At 25.8% G+C, this 18466-nt stretch overlaps 2 protein-coding genes across 2 annotated transcripts; both read left to right on the forward strand.

Moving 5' to 3' along the window:
* The first annotated feature begins 5874 nt into the window (after positions 1–5874).
* LOC113382933 (ceramide phosphoethanolamine synthase-like) lies at positions 5875–6999 on the forward strand. Its single transcript, XM_026621186.1, has one exon. It carries the CDS (start codon positions 5908–5910, stop codon positions 6997–6999), a length of 1092 nt encoding a protein of 363 aa, XP_026476971.1. The 5' UTR covers positions 5875–5907.
* Positions 7000–11116: 4117 nt separating this feature from the next.
* On the forward strand, positions 11117–18466 carry LOC113383617 (probable ATP-dependent RNA helicase DHX35). Its single transcript, XM_026621869.1, has 7 exons — positions 11117–11128; positions 14020–14196; positions 15787–15927; positions 16530–16683; positions 17465–17614; positions 18066–18218; positions 18321–18466. The coding sequence occupies exons 1-7, from the start codon at positions 11117–11119 to the stop codon at positions 18464–18466; spliced, it is 933 nt and encodes a 310-aa protein (XP_026477654.1).

Here is an 18466-nt window from a genome sequence, read left to right on the forward strand (position 1 = left end):
AGGATTTCTTAGCTACAATCGACTACATTTCAATGGTTATAAGTTTTCTCCATGAAATTAACATGCACAACTTATACTAGACTACATACTTAATTTTTTACTGTAGATTTTTTTCTTGGGTGAATACAATTGATCTTTCTATAATTCTTCTCTTTAAAATTAACTTGGAGAACTTTACACCAAACTACTTGATTTTTTACAGTAGATTTTTTTCTCAATTGAATTACAAATTATCTTGTAGTTTAAATAGCACTTCTTTCATATAACAATAGTAATGCAAAGTAAGTTTGAATATAGTGAAATTTATATTGAAAATTATTTAATAATGTTAGTAACAAATCTTAGTTGTTGAAATTATTTTGATATTTCAAAAAATTAAAAAATATTTTGATATACAGTGTGTGAAATTAAACATACATGCTATATAGTGAATAACTGAATCTTATTCTACTTTTTTTATTGTCTATATTTGAAGTGTATATATTTTCATATAAAGAAAGTTTCATAAAAAGCAAGGAACATTTGAATGTAGATAAATTTATATTGACGACTTCAAAATTCTAGTGATATTAGTAACAAATCTTGTTAACAGGATTTGTTTTTGTTAGCTATCAATCTGCTATAAGTTTTCTTTGTGAAATTAACTTTAAACTTAATACCAGTTACTATTTATCTCGAGTAAATTAAATTTCATCTAATAGTTTTATTGATCTTTCCGATGAACATTGAGTTGTATGAGATTGATCATCATAAATTGCTTATGTAAACAAGACATGCTAAATAATGAATATTTGAAATCTTATTCTACTTTTGCAATTGAGTACATTTACAGTATGTGCACATAAAGTGATGCAAAGAAAGTTTGGATACAGTTAAGTTTATATTGAGAACTACAAAATTCTATTAATATTGATAACAAATTTAATAAACAGGACTTGTTAGCTTCTAATCGACCCTTTTTTAATACCTATAAATCTTTTCTTCGAATTAATTTGTAAAATTTTATACCAGCCTACTTCATTTTTTACAGTAGATTTTTTTTCTCAAGTAAATTTATTTACAATTTACCAGCCTACTTCATTTTTTGCAGTAGATTTTTTTCTCAAGTGAATTTATTTAGAATTCATCATATAGTTTGGAGTGCACATACTTTCATATAATGATAGTTCTTTTTTTTTTTTTAATTTCAATAATTATTACAACTGCTAATTTATTAACATTAAGTAATATTGATAAAAATAATATAAATTTAAATAAATAAAAGAGCAAAGGATAAATTTACATGAAAAATAATCCGTAATATGATTTAATGTAAAATACAAGCAAATAATAATAAAAATAAGATTAATAAATAATATAAATAAAATTTCAGAATAATAAATAATACTAAAAAAATAATAAAATATAACAAAATAACAATAATAGAAAAAGTAAGATAATAATAATAATAATAATAATAAATAATAAAATAATAATAGTATAATAACTAATAATAATAACAATAATAATAATAATAATAATAATAATTTACAAATTTATAAGATCATTTGGAATTTTTCGTTTTAGTCTTGGTGGGCGCGCTTCTGAGTATACTTTGTTGGCCAAGTAATTTGGGTGCTCGTCTATTCTTTTTTTGTAGTTGTTTGTTTTTTGTTGAATTTCTTCATTTACTGTCATCATGTTGCTGTCCTGGTGAATCAGCCATATAATGATAGTGATATGCAAAGTAAGCTTGAATATAGTTAAATTTATACTGAAAACTTTAAATTTCTAATATTAGTAAATTTCTAAAATTTGTTAGAATGGAAAATTAAATATCAATGGGAAACCTTATACCAGGCTATTTTTTTACAGTTGATATATTAATCTCGAGTGAATTAATATTTATCTTATAGTCATTTAGATTCTTTCATACACAGTGTATAAATATATATTTATTAAATTAAACATTACAAAATTCTAAGGTAAACAAGACATGCTATATAATACATAACTGAATCTTATTCTACTTTTGCCAGACTACGTTTAAAATATGTATACCAATGAAAGCAATATGAAGTATGGATATAGTTAAATTTATATTGAAAATTACAAAATTCTAATATTAGTATGTCTTATAGATAGGATTTATTAGCTATTTGTCATCTTATTATAATAAATTTTTTCATACATTTATATGATGATCACTTGCATATTATATATCAATAATTAATAAATTTTCTTGCATGTTATATGTTATAATAACATATTTATCATAATTCCTTCACACTTTATGCAATTATGCTTATCTTTTTTAAACAATTGTTTTACATGTATCTTAAATGCTGGCAATTGATAAATTTTATTATAAATAATGGTAATGGTATTTTGTTTATAAATAGTATAATAGCGATTGATTAATTTTATTACATGAGATATGATATATTATAATAACATAGTTATCATAATACTTTATGCAATTATGCATATCTTACTTAAAACAATCGTTTTACATAAATTTTAAATGCTACTTGAAGCAAGTTTATACCTTTCGATTAGAACTTTTCTAGCTTTTAAATTTTCTGGTTTTGCTATTGGGGTTTAATAACTGTTTCCAATTTTATTTTTCTAAAGTGTTTTTTTTTATTAAATTAGAATTGGATTTTTTGCTTGTACTGTTGCAATAAAGTTACATGAATACATTTCGAGTATTCAAGAAGAAAATTTATAAAGACAAAATATTTTTTTTTTTTAATAAAAATATCAAAAATATACTACGCCATATTTAGTTTTCAATTAAATAAAATATGATTATACACAATTTATCATTCATTCTATGCAAGTGATAAAATGTGACAATAATCTTTCTACTTTTAAATGCATTTTATGCACTTTGTTTGTCTACAATTATATAAAGGCTAGCAAATAAAAATTGAGGAAAAGTTTAAATTTTCAAACTTATTGATTCTCACAGTAAAGTTATTGTGTATATACCCATGAATTTTGATTATGTTTTTCTAAATTTATTAAGATGATTGTTATTCGAATATATCTTTTTGTTATGGATTAGGAATTTTGTCCCTGATATAAGAAATTTTATAATTTAACGATTCTGGGGTGTGAATTAGTTCTTTTTATGATTTTATTCTGCCATCTGTTAAAACAAAACAATTATCTGTTCATTGTTTTGTATTAACAGACTGTTAACAATATATATGTGCGCAAATAGTCGTTATTTTATTATTTGAAATTTATTGTAGGTCAACAACAAAAGTCAATATAAATCTAGCACAAATAGAAGGTATCTTATTTTGCGGGCGATTTTATCGTAATTGTGATATTGTTTAAGAATATTATTTTCAAATGTATTCAACTAATATTAAGGTTTAGAAATTTTATTTGATTAAACAAGATTTACCCAATGCTACATAAAGAAATCAGAATACCGGCAGAAGTTCTGGTCAGGATTGTTTTAGTTTATTTATTCGAATTAGTCTCTCTGGATTTGATACAACATTTAGTGCGATCCAGGCCTATCTTGAAATATTTCGATAGTTAATGATTAAAATGCGGTTTTACTCAGATATTCCTTGAAATAACGGATGAGATTTGAACGTTGATCTCACACATTATCATGCAAATAAATGGACTTGGTTTTCACGCCACAGCCAAGAGATAACATTGCATTTATTGCTTGGCCTGGTATCATTCACTCTTTATGGATATTACTGATTGAAAATTTAACGATAGTTAATGTTATGTGACATCGAGATATGTCTCAGTAACATTTAAAGCACCCAGTAGCACTAGAACTAGATAATCAATAGATTTGTATTTAAAATATAATACGGGTTTTTTGTTTGATGCTATGATAAGTAGCATGTACCTTTTTAATGCTAAGTAAAAATAAATACATCACATAACAATTTTGGATAATGTTTATTAGTAATATGGTATCACTCATGATGCACACATTTATTAGTGTCAACCATTATACACATTTAAATAATGATAAATTATAAATTATATATTTATAATAGCATTAAAAAGTCATACTTCAAATATGACATGATCGGTTTGTCATTGTAATTAGCATTTAGAAATGAACCTTCATTAGAGGAATGAAGTAATTGCTGATTAATAAATTCTATAATATTCGTTTACACAGTGGATTCTGATAAACAACGCCTAAATAAATATTGTTTTTGCAACTTTACTCATCAGGTAATTGTGTTTGAAGAACTTCATGTAATTAAAGTTAACATACAATCATTGACTGCTTGTATTTTTTGTACTTTTTCGTTGGCGATATAATCTCATTTTTTGAACAGTTGTAATATCTGTCTTGCCTAAAAAATATTTTCCATTTTAATAACTTCAAAGATTTATAGAAACTACGAATAAAATAGACATAATTTCTAATCAATAAACTTACATTAGTACACGGCCCAAATTTTTAATCTGCTTTATTATTTTCAAGGAACAGGGTAAATATTCTTCTGATTCAGGCATTTTTCATTAAATCAAGATTTGTACTCCGATGTAACTTTAAAATGTTTATCTATGCCGTTTTCCTTGTTGATATCGGAACGCACACAACGTTGATGCCGTTACGCATCAACGCATTTTTCTTCCAAGAAAATATACGAAAAAGAAACAAGAATGCATATTGGTTGCAAAGAAAAGTAGTAAAATGTGTGTGTCATGGTTTTAGTAATCATACTCCTCCGAAACTGCCCTAAATATTTAATATAGCCCCTATATATTTAATTATTGATGCGTAAAATATAATTAAATGTTGATAATCTTGTTCTTATAGAAATGTCCATTTCATTTTATTTCGGAACATATTGTACTGGTGGATTACCCAGATTTAAGAAAATGATTTTTAAAATTCTGTCAAATTTCTATACATATTCAACGTATGCGTTGCGTTTACATACAATTTTACATTTATCATAACTAACAAAATAACTAAAAAGTTGTAAGTAATACTTGAGTTAGTTTTTTTCTTCCAAAATGTGATTGGTTTTCTGTGCAAATTTCTAAAAACATGATTCGTTTCAATGTTGTAATTTAGTTGCACATTATATTTTAATGTACCTCTACGAGTTTCCTACAACAAGAAGTATCCTAATTTGGGATATTATTATTATTTTGGATATTATAACTATTTTGTTGTTGTCGTTTTTTTGTTCATATTTTCATTCATCGGACTTTCTTCTTTTAAAAAAATAAATGGGTAGAAATAATGCTTTGAAAATTGTGAAATAAACATTGGAACTATTGAAAATTGAAAATTAAATAAAATTATCTCTTCATAAAAAAATCGATAAAGGCAAAAGATCTAGCAATGCATTCTGAATTGAAAGTGTTATTCTACACAAGGAATGTACAAATTGTATACAAAGTATAATGTTTTAGGAGATACTCTTAAAATATGTGATTTTAGACAATTTTGTGAATACATACTTATTATGAGATTTTTAATTATATGAACCAAATGTTTTTAGTGAACAATTCGTTCTTATCCATTTTATTTGCTTATTAAATAATTTATATAATATTAAATTACATAGTAATTTATGTGTAGGTACATATTACATAGTAATTCATAAAGTCAGAAAGATTCGAATCTGTCTAAAGCAGACAGTGAGTTTCATGTGAGGAATATATGAAATATTTTGCTTTTTGGATTGGTTGTTTGTTCTCGTTCTTCACTCATGTTTAGTGCTTTAAACTAATTAAGCTTAATGTATATTTCAAATTAACATTCTTTTGTAAACATTTTTGCTCATATTAACACGTTGCATAATTTAATTTATCTGGATTCACAGCTGACTTGAGTAAATGTATAACTTTGTTTTTTCATTTCAGGATTGAAGTTCTGAGAACAAACAATCAATTCATCTTATAAATCTATTAATAATGGTTGGCCCGAGTTCTCACATAAGCAAGTTATTGCTTTCTTTATTCGGCATTCTTCTGCTATGGTATGTTTATATGGATGTTAATTTGTATTTGCGCATACAAAACTACCCAATTGATAAAAATTATCACATCAATTTAACGGAAAATAATGCAGTACTTGTGAATAAAGTGGATGCAGTACCATATGAAACAGTGACATGGATTGATTGCAAAATTAATCCATTATGCGATGTTACAGTGAAAGCTTTGATGCTGGACCATACAAACCACTATGTATTTGCACCTCTGGCTACTGCTTCAGACACTTTAATCGGGTTTTCTAAAAGTTCCTGGATTACTCCTAACATGATCTCATTCTCACATGTATTCGTAGCTCTTTTGGCCGCAAAATTTATTGCTACTGATGATATCATATTCAGGAGGATCGGTGTAATTTTATTTCAGTTCAGAACTTTTTTGGACGATCTTGATGGTCATGTTGCCAGAGTGAAGAAACATATAAGAGGTGAACGGTCTGAGATTGGTACTATGGGTTATTACGTAGATGGAATATGTGATGGTTTAGGTTGTATAGCCCTAATGATTGGTGTGTTTTTGTGTTTAAAAAATAATCCTCCAAGGCGCGGCTATACACCTTTGCAACCTATTTTACCAACAGAAAACAAAATCATTGAATGTGGTATACTTTATAAAATGAAGATAACATCAAGGAAGTTAATGAATGTTGTTCTGTGTTTTTCGGGTCAACTTTTATTGAGCAGTACTGCTTGGAACCGATACATTGCTTTATATCAGGATATGCTTGAAAGAGATAACTTGCCATTGATAGAACTTACAAAGCAAGATTTGGTTCTACGATCAAATCTATTTTTTGCTGTTTGTTGGATGTGGAGAGTGATAAATGTGCATTCTTTGCTGCACTGCTTACTATTTGGAATTTTCTGTGATAAAATGTGGGGATTTTTAAGGGGGATACAACATATTGGTTTTGTTGTTTTGTTGTGTGCGATATGTTTAACAGAGATGCATGTTTTGGAGGCCCAAAATTTTATTTTTAACTCGTTGACTGGGAATAGTACCACATTGTGATTTAAAAAAGATTTTATTCGAGATTTTTTTTTTTTTTAAAAGATTCTTTGTTACGCAAATTGAATTTGCCTTTGATATAATGTACTTGCCTGTGTTACTTATTAAATTGTATAGTTATATTTATTGAAGTTATACATGTACTCTATATGATGCATTTGTTCAAATTAATGATTTAAGCTTATTGCAAATGCATTGTTAGATTTTATTTTAAATTTTATATGCCAAGATAAGAAACCAGTCCGTCTTAATGTGCTTTTAAAATAAACATTTTTATACATAATATTAAGTGAAATATTGTATATTTTATGTGAAAACATAGCAATTAAAATTTAAAATTTGTTGTTAAAATATCGTTTTTAACAAATTAAACAGTGATTATTTAAAATTAGAAAAGTGATTAAAGATTTTTCGGATCGGGTATTGGGTTCGCAAATTGATATTCATTTAAATAGTTTGATGGCGAAACCAGAACATTAACAAATGTCTGATTTTGTAGTCCTTTAGGGTTTGACTTAGAATTGGTGGCTTTTATACTCTCACACCAACTAGGTCATTATTCAAAATTAATGTTTGCCTTTGGAAATCATCATCATTTTTGAGTGGTTCTGGAGCAAATTTTCTTATTTTCTGTTGTAAAATATCTTTTGTTGTAAAACTTGTGTATCGATGATTTCCAGTAGTTGCAATATTTTCTAGAATTGATGTTACTTAATCATTTTCTAATATATTTGATCTCAAATCTTCATTTAATTTAGCAATTTCATTGGTGTTTTTTATATTCTACTTGATTATCATTATTTGTCATCTATTCTAAATCTGTTACAATTGGAGCTATAAAAGTTCCTACTAAATATTTTTGTTCTAATGCCCTGTAACCAGTTTCAAAGCATTCTAAAAGCCAATCTCAAGTTAGTGCAGATAAATTCCAATTTACTTAAGCTCGATATTTAATGCTTTTTGTATTTTTTGCAAATGGTCCAAATCCTTTACTAAGAAGACCAAATCATATAAACTTTCCATTGGTTTGCTCATTGGATCAATTTATTGAAAACATCAAGGAGAAATATTAATATACTAATAATACGTTCTATACATTTAAAATGAAGATTGTTACTGTCATAAAAACCAAATTACTTCGTTGTGGTCCATATACCCTATAAAAGGTCTTGCCTTCCACCTATGCCATCTACAAAAAACATGAATATTGATATGATACTTTAAAAGAACTCGACACAGTTCAAATTTTTTTCAAATTAAATTTAATGTTATGAAAGTGAAAATAATTTACATACAAATTACAATTACTAATTAAGAAATTTTTACTAATCTTTCAGATTAATCTTTTAAATAGTCTTAACAACGAAAAGGCTTAACTTTACTTATTACGATTATTATCTTTATACTGTAGTTTTCAAATTTGTGGACTAATTTGTTTTGCTTTGATAATTTGAGGCTTGCATTGGTTCTTGAAAAAAAAACATTATTTTTATGCAGTTGTTGTAACAATCAATATATAAGCCTATTATTAATTATACATGGGGATGGTAGTGTAATATCTAATATTATTGCTATGTAATGATTATGTTTTAAGATTCCTGAAGGTATCGAAAGGCTTGGTTTGTTTTCTTATTTTTGTAAAAATAGGACATATAATTATGGTCTTATATAACTTCACAAAATACGTACCGTCCGATATTTAAGAAGAAATCGGAATTAAATATTTTCCACAAAATGTCATGTTTTATATATTTATCTCGAAATACTTTATTTTAAATTCATTAATAAATGAATATTTTTAATACGAATAGCTTTTATAACGCAAGTGTACTTATATATACATAAAATATAAGAGGTTTTAATTGTTAAAGACTGCTAAAAGAAGTATATAGCTTGCATTTTATGCTCAAATATTATATTTATATAATACAATAGTATATAGTTTTAGACTCAGTTGGTCTTATTCATGAAAAATGAATTATTGAATAACCTATGAAACAAAATTGAAACTTGAACCACATGTAAAATTCTGGTTATTTGATATATATTTTTTGTGAATAAGACCTAAGATTTATATATATATATATATATATATATATATATATAATTAAACGAAATTATTCTTGGCGAAATTACTACATTATTTAAAAGGCCCTTTTCTATAGGGTGCTGAGGGTGGATTGCATTCTTTCCATGAGATTTTCAATTATTTTTCATGTTTTTTATGTGATGATTATTTTCACTTTTTTATTGATATTAACTAAATAATTATTTTTATTTGTATAAAATATAAATTGCACGTAACTGCCTCATTTTACAACAAAAGCTATTATTCGAAAATTGATTCTCATTTATTTTTGATGAGCACAAATATTGCGTTCTTATGTGAAATTTGGAAAATACACATTGATAAGATTTAATACATAATAATTAAAAATCTATAACGCAATTTATTCATTATTTTTTTTATAATTTGCGATAAAGATAATATGTGGCCTTGCTCATTATACCACAGCTTATGTTTGTTATCTGATTGTTTTATTATTATTTAATTTATTTGCCTCATTACGCATCTTACACCTTCTTAAAGATTAATATGATCATAATTTTTATAAATATAAAATGTTAATACCATATTATTTAAAGGCTTAACTAATTTATCCATTAATTATTTTCAATTACATTTATCACACAACCAATTGTGCTACTAAACTTAATTTGTATTACTTATATTGTTAGTACTTTTGTATTTTTGTAAATACTCGAATTTTTCATCACTAAATATATACTTTGATGCAATCCGCCCTTAGAATTAAATCCTTAAGTACTCACAGTAATATATATTTATATTTTTATGTACAAGTATTCATTTATGCATTTTTTTTTTTATTAAAGTGGTTTTGAAACCGCTATTAATTTTAAGTTAAATTTGCGCTTTGTGTAATTGTATCTTCCGTAAGTGGGCTTTCGGTTCTAAAATGATTATTGAAAAACTGTATTATCCATTACAAAATGATATAATAATCTTGAGTGATATAATGTAATGTGATTTGTGATATATTTTGTTTCAAACTTTTACGAAATTTGTTAAACAAGAATAGTTATTAGCGACACCGATGTTTGGGTGAAGGTTTTTCAAAATTGTCTAGTCAAAATTAGATTTTCAAAAAAAAAAAATCGCACAAAGAATTTGAGTGAAGAAAATCTCGCATGGTCTTGTTGATGCTAGTTTTTTATGATTGCAAATTTATAATAGATACAGATAATTATTGCAGAATATGTGTACCTATATTTTTCCGCAATAATTTTTATATAAGTGTTCCAAAAGTTTATTTTGTAACTGACTAATAAATTACGATTTTATTCCTTACAAACGTTTCGAAACCTGATCTCATTTTTAGTGTAATATAAATTAAATATGTTTATAATAAGAGTTTTTTTTTTTTTCAATAAAAGAAAATGTTCTTTTGTATTTAAATAATTTAGTAAAGTAAAGCAAAATATAATTGCATAAGATCAAAAAAAAATTGCATTTGCAATTGTGAAGTTCGTGTTATGTATTAAACTAGATTATATAATTTCATTTGCAACATATTTTCAGTTTCAGTTTTAATTTCTGGCACATCTCAGCTGGTTTTCGGCAATAATATTGTAGATATTAAATTTTTCTTATTCATTATTATGAATATGGATATTATTATATACCAATATTGTCTAGGCTCTCTTAAACTAAATTCAAATTTCAAGTAAATCTAATTTTTGGCAGATGACAGTTCTTATGTATTAAAATATTTTCAATGTCAAACAATGATATGTTGTTTATTGCAATTTTTTACATTTATTTCTATAATATAACTATATTTTTATAATCACATACATCCTAAAAAATTTCCTTAACAAACTTCAGATAGATTTATCAAAATCCGAATAATCGTTTAGAAGGAGTATATTTACATACATCATTACAGAAGAACTTTATTATATATAACGATTGAAAAGGAGACAAATCTAGTCTCGAAACGTTTGTTAGAAATAAAATCGTTATTCGTTTTTATTTAATATTTTTCAAATTTTCATATTAATTGGTCACTCATAAAAATTGACTGATTTTTTATGGACTATGCGAGAAAAAGTATTTAGTAGCATGATAGCTGAAATTAATATTATATTAAGATAAGTTTTGAAAGACCACTTTATAAGCGCACAGATTGCCTAATGTTACAAAAAATATTTGCCTGATGGTAGTACATTGAAATTTGCTAGAGGTATAATATAAATCGCAATTGTTTTGTTCGCATTTAATTTTTATTTACTTCATACTAAATAGGCTTTTTTTGGATTTGTCGATATTATTTGAGATTAAAAAGTTTTGCTCAATAAAGTTATATATTCAAAGCATATTTGGACAAATCTAAAAAAAGCCGAATGCACAACAATATTGGTTGTGGGTTGTATAGTTGTTAGTTTTTAAGAACTAACAGTTTAAAGTCTGAACCAGGTTACTAAAAAGTTATCTATACTTATATTGTTTATGCTGAAAGTTATAAATATTATATATTGTATGAATATAAAAATAAAAAGTATTTATTTTTGCTTACAACTAAAATTATTGATTTTAATCGATGATTATCTAATGGCTCTAGTGTGATTTTCTATACAAAAAAAAGTTTCAAATAATCTGGCATGATAGTTGTCCAGTATCATAATCTATATTATATTAATATAATATAACAATATAAGTACATATATATAACTTATAGATAATGATACAATGTTCGTTTCGTCATACATTATATTTAGTTTGGCAACTTTCTTAGAGTTTTCAATTATTAATATCAATTATCATCAATTTTGGTGATTGTTCGGTATTAGTACGGAAATTCAATGAATTTTATCAAAAAAATTATAAATTGTAAATTTGGATATATTTTGTATCACATCGGTATCAGTACGGAAATTCAGTAAATTTTATTGAATATTTTGAAAATAGCAAATTTGAATATATTTTGTAACACGTTTAAGTAAGTCTTCTTATTTACTTGAAAAATAAATGCAATTGAGATTTGAAAATTTTAAAATTAAGTTTTCGGTTAGGGGAACTACATGAGATCAAATATTTGAAAATTCTTTTGGTAATTTTTTTTATACTCATGTTTTAATAGCAATCCAAACTTTTGTTCTATTAACGGTTGCCCTCATTTTTCTCTCTATTTAGATGGTAACCCAACGGTTAATCTATCCTATATTTATTAATTTATTATTATAATTTATTTAATAGTGCTGATATCTTTCTTATACACTGGGGAGCATAGTTTAGATCTATATTTCCAAAAGAAAATGGATATCTTCACTTCTCTTTTCTAAAATTATAAATGATTTGTAATCCTAATCTATTTATTTCGATTACATATATAATCTTATATATTTTATTGATGCCCTCTTGCATTTCTCCAATAAAAAATGTTATTTTTTGCTATACACTTCGTAGTAGCTTCAAGTAACTTGTGATTTGTATTTAATTTCAAAAACATATGATAATATTCTTATAATAAATTTTAGATCACCCTGCAATTTTAAAAATTCTAATCACAGATTATACAAGAAATTATGAAAAATGCTTGTTAACATATTTTGTTTTATTTTTGTAAACAGTAATTTCTCAGAATGTTATGAATATTTAACGTTTTCTTGCAAATTTTTAAGTACATAAATGACTCAGTAGCACTTTTGTGTTAAGTGTTTAAAGAGTTGAGTGTTTACTTACAGATCCACCTTTAATTTCCAATTTTTAAGTATGTAATTATAATTACAGTATACTTTTAAAATGGGATGTTCCACATAATTCAATCGGTGTATTGAAGGAAAAATCACGATTATTTAGGTTTGAGAATTGCAAATCGATAAAGATTTCTTATCTTTTGATTGCTCTTTTCTATATATTTCATTTCAATCTTGAACTATTAATATTGTCTTAAGGGCCATCTTTGTTCTGATATAATTAAAATTCAATGTTCACACTGTCATTGAACTTTTATATAGTATAATTTTGTTAACACAACTTCATACAAATAAAAACAATTAGCACCAATTTCTCATTTTCTGAAATGAAAAATCCAGAATGGCGCTAAAAAAATATCTTTTGAATAAAAACGGATATTTTAAGCTTATAATGTTTTGTACATTGGTACGGAAGTCTAGTATAAAAACTGAAATAAACTTATTAAATTCTGTAGAAATTTTGATAATTTAAGTGAAATTATGTTGAATTTTTATTAAGTTTATTATTCCATAAAGTTTTTGGAAAAAAATTACTCTGAATCCACTATGTTTGGTAAAAGCTGTGTAGTCAAAAATTTGTATTCAAACCAATAAAATTAGATTATCATAATTTTCATAGACATTTTACCCCAATATGCATACATTTTCTACTAAATCCTAATAAAATTAGGTGCAAGTATCATTTTCCCTTAATATATTAATAAATAAGAATTCAGATAAAAATTTCAATTGTTTATTTCAAAACTAAAATCTTCCAACTTATAATACCTGTAATTGTATTGTGCACAAACACGCACTTGTATGTCCTAAAAGCTCGGCCCTTTAATGATTTTTTATAATTTAACCACTTTTCGTAGGACTATAATATTTTATAAAGGTTAAATTTGGCTCACCTAAACCCACCCTCACATAATTTTTCCAATTTAGATCTCAAACGTTTTAGAATAACTTGAAACGCCAAGAAATCGTAAAATTAGCAAGTTGAATTTTTTTGGAAAAAAATTTCCTTCGGGAAGTTAAAAAAAATCAAAAGGTAAAATAAATACAACTAAAATAAATTTAGTAGATAGTTTGTTTTTTTGTTTTATATTATACCGACATTTCCTTTATTTTTTCAATGTATTTCAAACTTTAATTGAAATGTTAATTTTATTCATCTAATAATAAATTTGTAAATAGCAGCATCTCTCGCATATCTAAATAATTCATATTTTTTAACACATGTTTTATATTTATCATTTTCAGTATCTTTTAGAGGCAGGATGGGCCAAAAAGGGCATGATTGGCGTCACTCAACCGAGGCGCGTGGCAGCAGTTTCTTTGGCCACACGAGTTGCCGAAGAACGCGATGTTGCCCTAGGCGACGAAATTGGCTACGCAGTCAGATTTGACGATTGTACTTCTGATAAAACAGCAATAAAGGTTGGTTTAAATATTTATTGTTACAAGGAATCATTTAATAAATGAATTATTTAGCTGGTAGCTTACTGAACTTTGTCTGCGTATTATTTATGTATGATCTTCTCCACAACACAATTAACCTATAATGAAATTTTGTACCATGCTGCTCTATATTTACAATTATTAGTAAAATGCAGAAGCTAATAAAAGTTATGACTAGAAATGCAATAAATTTAACACTTTTATTACAATTGTAAAAAAAAAGTTAAATTTATTCTATATCTTTTGCCCACCAATTTACCTTTACCATATTTTAATCGATTCTTTGCCTTATCATACATTTATAGAATTTTTATTTACTTTACTATTCGACGTTCTACATATTTATTGAAATCTAATTGATTAACAATGAAACATTGATTGTATTTTTTACAACATTTACACTATTTTATTTTTATACCTTGCTCTTTTGAATTTTTACATTATTCTTTCACTGGAAACATATTTGTGGTTTATATTTCCAAGTTAAGATGGATATCACTACTGTACATGATACAAATTGTCTCGCGTGGTTTGAAATGTTTTTTTATAATCTGTCATTTAAGCTTAAATTATGAAAGAATCTCGGAATTCGAGATACCCAGCTGTAAGTCTCTAAATACTTGTGTATATACACCGTAAAGTTATCTCAAAACCTACATATGGTATTGACCCTCTACCATATGTAGGTTTTGAGACAACTTTAGGGTGTCAATATACAAGTATTTACAGACCTACAGCTGGGTATCTCGAATTCCGAGGTGAACTTACTATAATGACTGGACCTAATATCAAGCAGTAGTGACCCGCTTTTACTTGAAAATATAAAGAGAAATGTGCTTTTTATTGTTACAATGCATCATATAACAATATAAAATTTTCATCACAAAGATAAAGGATAACCATTAGGTTCTAGAAAATTCTTCACAACATCTGAGGTTTCATTGAACACTGAGAATTGTTGTTCAATTCAAATAATAAAAGAAAATCAACTTCAAAGTCATGATAGTGCATTACAGTTGTATCTATAATAATTATAATAAATAATAGTCTGCCCGAAGGCAGGTCCATTGTATGATATCACCACAAAATCAATGATTTTCCTCCCCTACTTGTTTATTCCCATTCCCATTTTATTACTATACCTATACATTTTATTACTATAATTACCATTTTATTTCTATAATTAATGACCATTTATCACTTTATATTCGTTTTTATAAATTTAACTTTCCAAACTTCTGGTGCTGTGCTTCGGTTTTCAGTTCTATGTATTTCTTCTTCTCGCGTAAGTCGTCAATCATTTGCATTCTTCTTCTTCCCAATCCTTTTAGTCCTTCTATTTTGCATTCGACGACGTCGTGTCGAATTATTAATTAATTGTCGTGCAGGAGGCACTCTTTTTGCAGAAGGGGTCCGATCCAATTTCCTTTTCTTTTCAGGATCGTGTTCAGTAAAGTCTTTTCTCTGCTCACTCTTCTTAGGACCTCTTCATTTGTTATATAGCTGAATCTATATAATTATATAATTACAATGCGATTTATATTTTTATTTCAAACATTTTTTTTATAGTTTATGACTGAAGGTATCTTGTTGAGAGAGATGTTGGCTAGCCCTTTATTAACACAATACAGTATTATCATAGTTGATGAAGCACACGAAAGAAATATGCTCACTGATATGGTCTTAGGACTTCTTAAAAAAATTCTAAAGGTAACAATTTTTTAATAAATTTTACTTGTAAATCCTATTTAGTTAATTTGATGAAATAACATTATTTGACTCGTTAAATGTTAATAATTGTTTTCAATTCATTTTCTGCATATATTGAAATTTAATTCTGCAAAGTAAAATTGAGATATAATTATATAAGAGACTTTCTTTAATAGATCTTTATTGATATTTGTACTATATAAATCTGTTTACTATTACTCGAGTAATATATGATCATATATTTTACGTCAAATACGTTTTCGACACTTTTTTATTATTATTTTTTGTATCTCTTATTTAGTTTTTTTCATAAACGAGTTTGTGATTCAATTTTTGATTAGATTTGCAAAGGTTTTTTTTATATATCTTCATATATTTATGATACAATATATTTATAATAACTTATATTAGTTCTTAATACAATACTTATACATTAGTTCTCAAGTGAGACCTTTCCAAATTTTTCTTTGACTTAATTTTTTAATATGTGATATCAAATTATTTTCTTTGACTTAATTTCTTGATATATTATATCAAAATTATTTATATTTTAATTCTTATTACTTACAAGTTGCGATTATGAGTTTTATTATTCTAAATAGAAGCGGAAGTCGTTACATCTGGTAATATCTTCAGCAACCGTAGATGCTGAATTTTTGAAGACATATTTTTCGGACACCAATAAACTAGGTGACGCTGCCACCATACTTGGTGTCCAGGGGCGCACTTTTCATGTAGACGTACATTATGTTGAAGGTAAATATAACGAATTTTATGATAAAATCAAGTACAAATTTAGATATAAAATATGTAGAAAGCTTATCTATAAATTACAAATTACTGATACTTTACAAATGCACTTAAGTGTTACTAAAATTTTTTTGTAACCTCACTCCACCAACCGTTTAAAGGATATTAATTTCCAATCGTGGTATTAGGTTTTGGTAAAGACAGTTTTTTTTAATGAAATGTTAATTTTTACTTGTATTAGTTTAAATATTCTTTTTTTGTAATCAAGAGTTGAAGATATATTTGTTCTAATTTTTCTCTAAATATTCTAGAAAAATTTATAAACTTCAAACTATGAATTTTATAACAAATCGGTTTAATATGCTGTATTTTATTAGTTGATCGACCGAGCATTTTCTTCGTAATTGACAATTGGAATTTATTTTTTTTAATCGTAAATCGATTTTGAACATCCTACATTTTTTTAAAGTACATAAATTGATGTAAATCTTCTAATTAGCGTTGGATAAAAGCCAGTTGAGCCATTTCATCTTGATTAACAAATTGTTGAGCATTCATTTTCTATAGTATACATTTTTCCTCATCAAGTAAAATATTTTTAAATAAAATATTAATCTTCAAGTATTATTATCAAGTTTTCAGAATTTTCTTGAAATCTTTATATTGGGCAAATACAAGCTTATTATAAAGGAAAAGATATGTATACTTACTTCTTTCTTATATTTCATGTATGTTTACTCTTATTTTAAAATTATCGTTTAATTAATTTAATTGATTATTTTTTTAGAGCCTGTACCATGCTACATTAAAGCTACAGCTGATACAGTATTAAAGATACATAAATCTGAAAATCCAGGAGATATTCTTTGTTTTCTGACAGGAATGGATGAAGTTGTCCAAGCCAAAAATATTCTGGCTGATCATTGCCTAACCAAAGGTATTGTAAATTATTGTAACCTAACCAAAGGTTTTGCACACTATTGTAAATAATATAGTGTAATTTATCAGCTTTAATATCATGCGAATAAAATATATATTTTAGCTTTTGTTCAAAATTGTTTATATTAATTGTATTAGTGAATTAAATAACATTTGAAAAATGCAGACATTGAAATGCATATAAACTCTTTATTGTATAATTTATACATTGTTCAATTTTTTTTTTTTGTTCTATCCAAGTAATATTTAAAATGTAGATATTAAACAGTCGTTTTGATTATTTTCATCCAATTATTATTTTTTATTTCATTTATCCTATAACAATATTTGCAGTCACGAATGTACTTTTACAATGAGTCCAGTTATTCAATATATTATAATTTTATCAAAGTTATATTTAAAATTATGCTTGATGTTTCATATTTAATTGAACTTATTATTGTTTTTAGACTATGAAGACTTAATCGTTTTGCCAATGTATGGCAGCTTGCCTAATAATGATCAACTTAAAGTGTTTTTCAAAACGCCTCGGGGGAAAAGAAAAGTAATACTTGCTACAAATATAGCCGAAACATCAGTTACCATTCCTGGAATAGTTTATGGTAAGGCTTATGAAACTTTATAGCTCTATATATTTTTTTTAGAAATAGTATTATTATTTTTATAAATAATACAAATGCAATCATGTTTAATATATATTTTAGTTGTGGACTGTGGCTATATGAAGTTAAAAGTGTTTAATCCTGCAGCACATGTAGATAATTTAGTAATAGTTCCTATCAGCAAAGCCAATGGTGTGCAAAGAGCAGGAAGAGCTGGAAGAATTCAACCCGGGAAAGTTTATAGGTGA

Source organism: Ctenocephalides felis, unplaced genomic scaffold (genome assembly GCF_003426905.1).
Source record: "Ctenocephalides felis isolate EL2017-DRISC unplaced genomic scaffold, ASM342690v1 CF-g0.4_SCAFFOLD_03570, whole genome shotgun sequence".
Classification (NCBI taxonomy): Eukaryota; Metazoa; Arthropoda; class Insecta; order Siphonaptera; family Pulicidae; genus Ctenocephalides; species Ctenocephalides felis.

Excerpts from the sequence above, each read along its gene's own strand:
- LOC113383617 (XM_026621869.1), top strand. Across the intron at positions 16,684-17,464 it reads AGACGTACATTATGTTGAAG|AGCCTGTACCATGCTACATT; the intron begins GTAAATATAACG and ends TTATTTTTTTAG. Across the intron at positions 17,615-18,065 it reads TGATCATTGCCTAACCAAAG|ACTATGAAGACTTAATCGTT; the intron begins GTATTGTAAATT and ends TATTGTTTTTAG.
- LOC113382933 (XM_026621186.1), top strand. The coding sequence starts at position 5,908 with ATGGTTGGCCCGAGTTCTCACATAAGCAAGTTATTGCTTTCTTTATTC.